The sequence below is a fragment of the Scleropages formosus genome, chromosome 9 (genome assembly GCF_900964775.1).
Source record: "Scleropages formosus chromosome 9, fSclFor1.1, whole genome shotgun sequence".
NCBI lineage: Eukaryota > Metazoa > Chordata > Actinopteri > Osteoglossiformes > Osteoglossidae > Scleropages > Scleropages formosus.
Window position 1 is genome coordinate 15,914,118 of NC_041814.1, and position 10,451 is coordinate 15,924,568.

Consider the following 10,451-nt stretch of genomic DNA (forward strand, 5'->3'; position numbering starts at 1 on the left):
CCTGTGCGTGGCCTTTTCTGCAGAATGCCATGCTGGGCAACGGACTGGTGTTGCAGAACCTGCTTCAGATGCAGCTGGCCCAGCAGCAGCTCCTGCAGATCAAGGACAAGCACTTGAACAACGTGAGGGTCTCCTGCGTCTCTGTTTCTCTCTCTGTTTCTCTCTCCGTTTCTTCTGTCCGTTCCCGTACCTGCGGAGATCTTCGGGTCCCTGTGGTATCGGCCACGTCGGGCTCGCTCTTCTAAAGAGAAGTGTTTTGACAGATGCAAACGCTTAAATATTCTGCCCGCAAGTCCTACGCATGACTGCTTTTGAAGCACAGGTATACCCTAGTATACGGACTCCCGGGTTACAGATTTTTGGCATAATGCCACTTGAAAAGTTGTACCCTCGTTCGGTATACGGACTGACCGCTTCCGGTATTATGCACTCGCTTCTAGTGTGCGAGGCATGCTTTTCTTCGATGAAATGGAAGCTATGAGCCGATCGCTCAGACTTTCAACAATCTATGATGATCTCTTCTTAATTTTGCATTGTTTGCATGGTCAAGTTGTTGTTTTACGTTTTTGAGATGTTTTTTTAAAAATGCCTTTTTTGTTCACGTACCTCTCTACCTTTAAGAGGGGTCGCAAAACTCACCTCTTTCGGACTGATTTCTCCCCGATCTTGTAGGTGCTCCTTAAACGTCTACGTGTTTGTTATGCTTAGCGGTTTTTAAAAGCAATTTGTTCAATAATGGAAAAGCCTCTATGCAGCTACTGGTATAATATACAGTATAGTGGTTCATATGGTGGCGTGTGACAAGTTGCTTCTACTTAATCGTGTGTCTGTATCCACATCTTTCCTTCTGTTGATGCAATGCACTCTTTTGCATCGTTCTCTAAGATGTGCTTCGCTTTGGAGAAAAGTGTCTCCTAAATGAAAAAAATGTAAATATACCGAATGTGTCTTTTGTATGTTTATATGTACTTACCGTGCAACAGTTTTGTAAAAAGCAACATCTCTACCCTAACGTGTACGTTTTTCTCTGTTTAATATCTTATCCTAATATTTTGATTACTATTTCTTGAGGCTGTTTTTTAAGCGTTCGTAGGGTGATTGTGGAAATATTGTGCGTAAAGTCCAGGAACGAATTTTTTTTCCCCCCATTTAAAATAATACCAAAGTCACCCTAGTTTACAGACTCTTGGTATATGGACTCTTTTCAGGAACAAGTCAGGTCAGTAACAGGGCTATACGTGCACTTGCGTAATGTAAACGGTTTTCGAATCCTTTATCGATCAATTTTCAGGTCCTTTATGGTTAAAGGCAGAGTTGCTCACAGTTACTCTGTATGACCCTGTACTATGTGTCTTCTTCCAGGTTCCCAGTCTGCTGGGTGACCCCTCCAGGATATTGCTACAGAAGGCCTTGGGCATGAGGGCCACAACACCCCTGTCTCTGGGCAAGGGACTGCTAGGGGACTCCCCAAATGGTGAGAGTCTTCATCATCCAGCCAGTGTCCCTCTGGAATTTGCTCTCTAGTTATGACACCATGTTAACGGTGCAGATTTGGATGAGTAAATTATAGGCCTTTCACTGGAAGCCTTTTTGGTTTTTATTTTATTGAGTACTAATAAGGAAATGGATTGCTTGTGGAATAGAAGGTATTTTATCAAAGGAGTATTTGTATTCGTAATGAAAGTAACCTCAGACGTGGACAGTCAGGGCTGCGATCATTCGAAGAACCAAAATCGCCTCGCATTCCTTGCTGCGGGTACTTCTTTTCTCACACGAACTTCTGAAATGCTGTTGATGCCTTCGTTGCTGTAGGCAGTGAATGTGGCTTTCAGGTGCCACTAAGCTCTGAACAAGGAAGTTCCGGGATGTGTCTCATCTCTGTTTGCAGAACTACCCCAGGATGGTGCGCAGACCACTAGCCATGCCTCAGGAGCCTCCGTCGGGATGGTGCCCTATCTCGCTGGTCGGGCGCACGTAGGAGCCTCGAGTGCCGGGGAGCAGAACGGCACCTCGGCAACCGACAAGCAACCGGCACCCCCGGGGACCTCGGTAGCTGGGCCTTCGGTGACGCCCGGCTTCCTGCAAGGCATGGGCAACCCCATCATGGGTGCTCTGCTGGCAGGGGGTGGATCCAAGGCACAGCAAGGTCTGCAGAGCAGCAGCGAGAACAGTACATCGGGCATGGTAAGGGGAGACGCCTACTCCTCCGCACGGTCAAGATGTCGCGTGCTGACTTTGTGAACGAACGTATAAAGCGGTAACTGCGCTGTCGTCGGAACCTCGTGTAGCGTAGCTGTTCATTCGGGCAAAAACCTGTCAAACGGCATAAAGCCGTTTCCTGTAGCCTCAAGCGCTGCTGCTGTGGGGCTCAGATGAGAATCCACGCTCTGCCCTTCTTGCGCAAACGGTACATGCGATGTGCTACACGAAGGCTTTAGAGTGGTTTCATGCCGCCAGCTGTCTTAATATGTGCCGTGTTTCACTTTCAAGAGGGAATGTGGCATCGCCAGAGGTTCTGCAAGTGCTGCTGTTCTCCCTCGACGCAGCGTGTTCCATTAAAATTCATGTCCCATAATGTAGCGCTAGAATGGCACTTGAGGGAACGCGCAGGTAATAATCACCCGATTCTCAGAAGGACCGATATAATTAATGGAGACCCTATTCCCTCCGTGCTCCCCTAAGATAAGGTATCTGCGATTGACGCGCGTCATTTTCATTGCAGCCCCCGCCCAGCGGCCAGACCTCGTTGCTGGGAGAGCCACCTAAGGAGCTGAAGTTGCCCTCGAACCCCTACCTGAACCTAGCCAGCGTGCTGCCTGGCATGGTGCTTCAAGGTATATGCACCTGCGTCCAAAATACTCGCGGGAAGCTTCCATCCTATCCGTGTGCGTGGTCTACAAATACGATGCACGGATTCATGCATATATACATAATCTGTGCATATGCGCGTAGGTGTGTGTAATATGTTTGTATGTGTAGTATATATGCATATGTCTGTGTGTTCCAGCCAGTACTAGAGTGAAGCACAGTATGTTCAGATATGCTTTTATCAAAATGATGGAGCTAATGAAGTAATTAAGAAGGGGAACTTGCACCCACACAGCCCTCCAGGAGCGCGGTATGACAGGCTCCCTCTACACTCTTCTCCTTCTGCCTTTGTGTGCCTTTCCATGCTGTGACAGCGCACTTGTGGCGCGGCAGCAACAGCCAGCGGTGGCTGGGCTCGCGGGCTCCTCTCTCCAGCCTTGGTGGAGGTGGCTACGCTTAATGACTTGCGCGCACTCAAAGACATCTGCGGAGCCGGGAAATCATTCTGTGGGAGGACCGCGCTGCAGACTAGAGTAGTCCCAGACACTTTGTTAGAGGTCGTAGGAAATTTTACGTGGCCCAGACCAAGGAGCCTCTGTCGCTGCCGGCTAAGCTGCTGGTTTAAGTGAAAATAGTGGGAATCGACCCAGACCGAAGGAGGGCTGAGCAATGAAAATGTGGGCGACGGGCAGATTGGGTGCAAAGAGCTCAGGCGATCAGAGCCGTGTGTGTGTGTGTGCGTGTGTGTGTGTGTGTGTGGATTCCCACTAATGCCGAAATCTTATCCCTTCCCAGCCCCCGGTGCCAAGCCTCCGAGCGCGCAGCAGCATTGCGGGGTGTACAGCAGTGTTCTGACACCTGCCTCACAGCCTCCATCTCAGTCCGTGGCCACAAGCTCCCAGTACAGCACCGATTCGTCCAACGAGTACGCGCAGCACTACAGCCAGCCTTACTCGCAGGTGAGCCGCCGCCGCCGCCGCTGAAAGCTCTGCTCTTACAACCGCAAATCATAGGTGTCCGCGCTGAAAAGGCGAGCAGCGGTGCGTCACCGTGCCTTTCTGACTCGCGCGAGCTTCGCTACGAAGCACCGGCAACTCCAAAAAGTTTCCCCCCGTACACGTGTCATCCGGGCCGTATTCCCATCAGCGCTCGCGAGTGCCGTCGGGAGCAGCTCTCCCTCTGCCTTGCTCCTTTCCTCCTTCAGCGAAATGGAGCGCTTTCACCAGCTCTCAAAGGTCATCGATATGGAAATGAGAAAAAATGTGGGTGGTGGCATATTTAGAAGAATTAGTTGCGGTTAAAAGGCTTTGTGCCGCTCTGCGGCTTGTTCTCGGGCCTTCTTTCATCGTGGAGAGCGAGCACGGCGGAAGGGATCGTACGTATTTCTGCCCATCGGTAGGGCCTCCCCCCCGCTGCGCGGATGAGGACAGGCTGTTATCGTTCTGGTTTTTGCGGTCATTTTGGGCAGCCGCGTGCAACCTGCCTGGCGTCGCCGGGCTCGGCGTGCGATGGAGAGGATTTCCTTTTTTCGCCGTTATCGTTTGCCTTTGGGTGCCGTGCCCCGCGGTGCCGCACGCCCCTCGCAATCCGCCGCTCGCGGCAGTAGGGTACGCGACGCACCCCGCCTGAGGTGCGAGCGAGCAGGGAACCTCGTCGGGAGCCTTCAACCCGGTGCCGCGGGGTACGCGGCCGTGGGTTTTGCCTCGTGTAACCGCCCCACCCCTGTTGCGCCGAACAGGAAGCCATACAGCAGTGGTACCAGCACTACCAAGCGCAGAGCTACAGCAGCAGCACGCAGGAGCCACCCTCCAGCGAATACGCCAAGGAGCCGGCCCAGGTGAGTGCGACGACGGCCCCGGCGCTCCCCGACGCGGAGGCTCCGCCCCCCTCCTAACGCTCCTTGTCCTCCTCTGTTGAAGATCTCCGCTTATGCCCAGCCCGCCTCCAGCTCCTCCGAGAGCTACTATAACCAGGTGAGTGGCAACTCTGACATGCTCCTGTATCCCGTTATGACAAGCAAAGCATGCATTAACACACACACACACACACACACACACTTGCTGCCTGCCAGGAAGTCGTGAGCAAAAGGAGATCAGGCTATACTTTTTCGTGTAGATGCGCAAATAAGCAAGGGGGCTCAATGGTCTCCTTTCGCTCGGCTCATTACGTTCATCGGTTAAGCATTGCCAGTATGTATTTGTGTATAATCGGTTTTTATCTGCCCACGCTGACCAACGCTCAACACGCATCCAGCGCGAACAATGCGGTTTTCTTTCTTTTCCACGACTTTAATCGATGCGGTTTGTCTTTTCTGTCTTTTGGCCCTCAAGGAGCGCATCCCCGCTCTCGCTTTGTGTGATCGAACGCTGTTTTTCAGGGAAGCACCACTACTACCTACGGGGACTACAGCAGCTACATGCAGGCCGTCAGTCAATACTACTCGCAGACCCATTTGTCCCAGGCAGCGGTTCAACCGTACCAGAGGGATGCGAGCAAGGTGCCCCCCCCACTTTTCTCTTGCTTCATATCGTTGTTTTCACACACGGAAAAGTGCCTCCAGGCCCACTTGCATTGTCATATACCGTGTGCGTGGTTATTAATTGAGCCGTTGACCCTGTGGCCTCACTGAGCCCATCACTTATAATTTCACACATGCTACCAGAAGTTGGAAGTGTGTGTGTGTGTGTCGTCATTTTGTTGCTTAGTGGAGTATATGTGTACGGCCGGTCAGTTGCACACCTGTCCCCGTGGGGATGCAATGTGCGACGCGCAACGTGTTTGTTATTCATCCGTGGCTGAATGCAGGTCATCGTAACTTACAGCCTTAATACGGGGCAGGAGCACTAAATAAGTTGGACGGGGTCACTTTATGAATGTGGTCTTTGGTACATCCTACCTGCTTTCCCACGGTCGTTACTTGATCACCTTCCTCATACGGTGTCGCACACAACCTCCCAGGACCAAGAGGAATTACGCGAATGTTTTTAAAGTTTTGGTAATGCGAAAAAATAGCTTAAGGTTCCAGGTCGGAACCAATTTGTTGCCGGTACGGGTTCGGGGGGCATCGGCGCGGCAGTTTGTCTCCAAGATGGCCCAAGGTAACGGTCACCCTGCGTGCTCTCCGCAGGAGGCTGACCTAACGAAGGCCACCCTGGGAGGATCCCTGCACGCGGCTAGCAACGGCGGCGCCCAGAGCGTGCACCCTGCTGCCGTGGCTCCTGTCTACAGCTCCGTGCCCCTGGTACCGGGGTACATCGGACCCCAGCACGTGGGCTCCAGCCCCACGGCGCCCCCTCAAGCTAGCCAGAGCACTGCCGACTGGAACCAGTACTATTACGTGAGTCCGGGGTCATAAGTGGAACTGGAGGGCGCGTTGATGTTCGCGTCTGGGTCTCCCTGGCCTTCGTGTCTTCAGAGCAGAAGCGAAGTGAAAGTGTAAGAGTATATAGCGTATAAGGGGTGCAGTGGCGCGGTGGGTTGGACCGCAGTCCTGCTCTCCGGTGGGTCTGGGGTTCGAGTCCCACTTGGGGTGCCTTGTGACGGACTGGCGTCCCGTCCTGGGTGTGTCCCCTCCCCCTCCGGCCTTACGCCCTATGTTGCCGGGTAGGCTCCGGTTCCCCGCGACCCCGTATGGGACAAGCGGTTCTGAAAGTGTGTGTGTGTGTGTGTGTGTGTGTGTGTGTGTGTGTGTGTATAGCGTATATTTAATAAAGAATATAACAAGCCATATGTTCCCGATGCGGTTCATCACCCTGACGACGAGGTGCTCTGGGGTTTTGCGCACAGACGGAATTCCACGGGCGTGAGGCCGCCAGCTAACTTGCTGTGTCCTTGCTCCGCTCCCTCTCCCTCCCTCTCTCTCTCTCTCTCTCTCTGGGCGTAGAACCAGGTGCGGGGTCAGAAGCGCGAGTACTCGCAGCTTCCGGGACAGGACGCGGTGGCCGAAGGGGCGTACGTGGGCCAGCACTCCCAGGGCCTCGGCGGTCAGTACGCAGACTACTTCAAGAAGAAGCGGATCTAGAGAGGCCCCCCAAGGCCTCACCCCGTGCTTCTGGTCTTGTCCTCCGTGCTTTTAGTACAGCCCCTTCCCCACCTGCCTTCCTTCATGTTGTTGATGTTTCGTCCATGCCTTAATTTTTTAGCTCTTCTGCTTCTTGGTTGTTGTTAAAATGGTTTCTGTTTACAAAAAATGACATTTTTATAAGCGTATTATACTTTTTGTATTTGTATAATGGAAGTCCTCTCTGTGGGATGTGTTGTCAGGTAACTTATTTCCGTATAAAAACAGTTTTCTTTCTCGGTGTGAGAAACGGCACAGCTAACAGGGTTGATGCGCTGATTTTTTCGGTTGTGATTTCTGAAGAAGTGATGTCTTTTCTCCTACTTTCGCACCCCATTTCCCCCACCGAAGGACTTCTCGACACGCCGGTCTCCCTTGCTGTACCTTGCTTTAACCTTTAAGTGTAGGAGCGACTAGCCATTAAGCAGAGGTTCCAACAGCTGGAGTCTCCAAGCACAGGGGCCCCCAAGGGTGCTGCTTTGGGGCCTCGAATAAAGCTCTTAACCTTCAAGGACGGAAGCCTTCCTTGAACCAAAGGGCCCAGTTTGATAGGAAATGCAATAATGTATGGTACTGCGTGACTATATTCCTATATTCCCCACGAAACCTGCTGCTGCTCTGGAACCGTTTGCCCGTTTCCGCGGAGCGCAGAGCGGCTCTAGAGCTGCACAGTGACGGGGACTCGTTTCTGGAGCTTTACGCCAGGCTATTAAAACTGCCGGTACAGAGGAAACGTGATCGCTAGTGCTGAAGTGACACGAAGGAACTTTATTATACTGCGGTATTTGGACGCGAATGTAACGTCGTGCAGGAGGAAGCAGGAGGCGAATGCTACGGCCCTGCTCGACAAGATGCCGACCGCACAACTCAGGCGTTCTCATTTCTGACACCATGGCAATATGAATGATAGCGCACAGCAAGCACCGTCCCGCAGCAGTCCTGCCGGAAGGCGACCTCTCCCTCTCGCCGCCGTACGCCGAAGCCGGGGTACCCCTTCGGCCAGAGGTTCACGGCCTCCGTCTGGCTCCCGAGCAACCGAACCGTGATGTCATCTGCAGAGAATACATATCTGTAAGTTCCTCCAGCGTTCGGCTTGCTGTCGGACGGCACGTTGCCCCCCTTCCGTGCGCCGCGGCCCGTCGGCTTTTAAGCACTTGACTGTTCTTTTCCAGAAGCCTTAAAAAGGCATCCTTTGAAATGAAGGGAGGTTGTTTGTAGTAAAGAAAACCTTTTCTAGTCTTACTCACTCTCAAACAGACGACTAGCGTGTATTCAGGATTTATTAAATGGTTTTTTTTTCTTTTTTTTTTTCTTTCGCTGCAGTCCAGGTGATTCTCTACGTATTCTCCTTCCTTGCTCACAACAGCAGGTAGTTCAAGTGCCGCAGTCCAAGTCGCAAGCAGCGTTGGAGGCGTTTCGTTAGTTTGTTGCTCGGCAAGAAAGTCCCGCCCTCCCCCAGACTCCCGTGAGAAGACCCAGACCGGACTGGAGGGCCCCGCTGCGTTCGCCTTGTTGGGTAGAGCCGTTAAACAAACGGCGCCAGATGTTCGAGCGCGCGTCGACGTGGCGTTCTGCTCGCGGTGTCACGCGTTCTGTAAATGCTCAGACATGTTCACGTCCTCCACCTCCTGCTGCTGGCTGTGGGATCTGTTCTCGCTGGCAACTTTGCGTTTGCTGTTGCGAGAATCCTTCGAAGCGACAGACGGGATCCTCCAGCTACCTACCGTTACGGAGGGACCCGCTCGGACCCTTTACCTCTAGTCTTTCACCAACGCGGCTCTGGTGTTCGCAAGATCCTCACCCGGCTGGCTTCAAAACATGCTCGTGCCCATTGTGTCCTCGGCGCGAGGCCAGGGAGGGTATGGAGACTCGGCGCTGAGCAGGAAGCCACGCTGTGACACAAAGGGGTTCCCCACTGTCGCTGCTGTGCCTATTTCTGCTTGTTGCCAACCAGGTTCACCATTAGCACTGATTGTAAACACTGTACTCCCTTGGAAGTTTGCGGGCAGAGCTGGTGAAAGAGAGTAATTCGTAGGCCGTGAGACCACGTTTCTGAACAAAAGTGAAACGTGTGACAAGTGTGGGTTCATCGCCTGGTGAAGGCGCCTTCAGTGCTGGATGGATGGATGGATGGATGGATGGATGGATGGATGAAGGACGGAGGAGTGTTTCTCTCACTAGGAGCCTTGCAATATTGTGATCGTTTTCAGTGACAGGAAGGAACATTTTAATGCCCAAAGTTTAGGTCCGAACACAGGCTTGTTACTTTGTACAAATAATAATTTAAAAAAAAAAAAAAAAAAGAAAAATTTGCAGGCTGTTTTTGTTTGAAAGTATTTATCTAGATTTTCTGACAATTTAGAGTTTGCAATATTTTATATTTCAAATAGGTTGATATTGCTTTACTGTGAATAAGCTATTTTTAGGAACATTGAAATTTTAGCATGCATATTTATAGCTGTAAAATAAAAGTTCCAAGAATGTTTTCAATAGCTGATATTAATGGCGCTTTTTCATTTTGACACTGCTTTGATTTGTATATGAATTAAATGTGTATTTATGTACATTTTTCCACCAGTCATCCTGTTTCCCATTCTAATTCACCTGAAAGGGGAGGGTGATTTTTGAGTGGCACTATCTGTCTGTGACATTCCGGAATAAAAATGGAGGGATCGCAAGCACATTTATCAGTGTTGTCCCTTCTTTCTGGTCCCCGTCTTGTTCTCGTCTCCCTCACTGTGCGCTCGAATTGCATCGCGTGCGGCCTCCCTCGCGCACTCGAGCGTCGCTGGCTGCTATCCCAACGATGACTTCATCCCCACCCTGTGGGCCTTCTGGTAAGTCCTCATCATTCTGCCTGAGTGCTCATGAACTTTGCTTTTCTGAGAGCGTAACGCCAATTCCTCTCTTCCCTTTACACACTGCCCCCCCCTCTCTCTCTCTCTCTCTCTCACTCACGCGCGCTCTAGCTCGCGAAAGCATTGTACTTCCGTACTGTTGCGGACGAGTTTGCAGAGAACATTTGCGAGATGTTTTAACAAGCCAGTCGATGTGCTGACCTCTGCTGTGAGCTTTTGGAATGAGAATTTCCAATGGAAATTCAATGGAATTTCATTGAGTCCCCGAAAGAACACGGCAGAGATTTAGAATCAGACATTGTTCAAGGGAGTCCCAGAAGCTTTGTTGCCAAGGCACAACTGAAGATAACCTTAACCATTTTGAAAATGGGTAATGATGAGTATTCTGGTTGGAGGAGCTGAAACTAAAAACTATATTAATTGGCACATTTATAACGCTATGGTGGAATATTTTGTTCTGTCACTGTTTTCTTTCAACATATTAAACAATGACACCAATTTACCACATCAGCACTGGGTTTGTCACTGTGGTCATCGCTTCTGTCTGTAGAGCATCATCCCAGCTCTGGCCTGCCTGTCACCACAGTCACGAGGCTATTTGGGGCCACAGGGAGCTGAAGGAAACCGAGGCCGCTGTGGAAGCTCCTGACTGCTCTATACTTCCTGTCCTCTGGGTTAGATGGGAATTGGAGAACAGTTCAAGGGTCTCCCCATGATTGTGCTGA

General features: G+C 51.4%; 1 protein-coding gene across 3 annotated transcripts in view; it reads left to right on the forward strand.

Moving 5' to 3' along the window:
* Nucleotides 1–9,546, forward strand: part of raver2 (ribonucleoprotein, PTB-binding 2) — a 37,114-nt gene extending 27,568 nt beyond the window's left edge. The window contains exons 7-17 of one of the 3 annotated variants that reach the window (XR_003797918.1): nucleotides 24–122; nucleotides 1,363–1,474; nucleotides 1,889–2,184; nucleotides 2,723–2,834; nucleotides 3,604–3,767; nucleotides 4,547–4,645; nucleotides 4,728–4,781; nucleotides 5,186–5,305; nucleotides 5,936–6,145; nucleotides 6,692–7,939; nucleotides 8,192–9,546. Coding sequence is in view for 1 of the 3 variants with exons in the window: in XM_018753943.2 (XP_018609459.2) it covers nucleotides 24–122; nucleotides 1,363–1,474; nucleotides 1,889–2,184; nucleotides 2,723–2,834; nucleotides 3,604–3,767; nucleotides 4,547–4,645; nucleotides 4,728–4,781; nucleotides 5,186–5,305; nucleotides 5,936–6,145; nucleotides 6,692–6,829 (1,404 nt within the window). In the remaining 2 variants the exon portion in view is untranslated. Of the gene's footprint in view, nucleotides 1–23; nucleotides 123–1,362; nucleotides 1,475–1,888; nucleotides 2,185–2,722; nucleotides 2,835–3,603; nucleotides 3,768–4,546; nucleotides 4,646–4,727; nucleotides 4,782–5,185; nucleotides 5,306–5,935; nucleotides 6,146–6,691 lie in introns of all 3 variants that reach the window. The other 2 variants (XR_003797919.1, XM_018753943.2) reach the window with 2 other exon arrangements.
* Nucleotides 9,547–10,451: the final 905 nt, after the last annotated feature.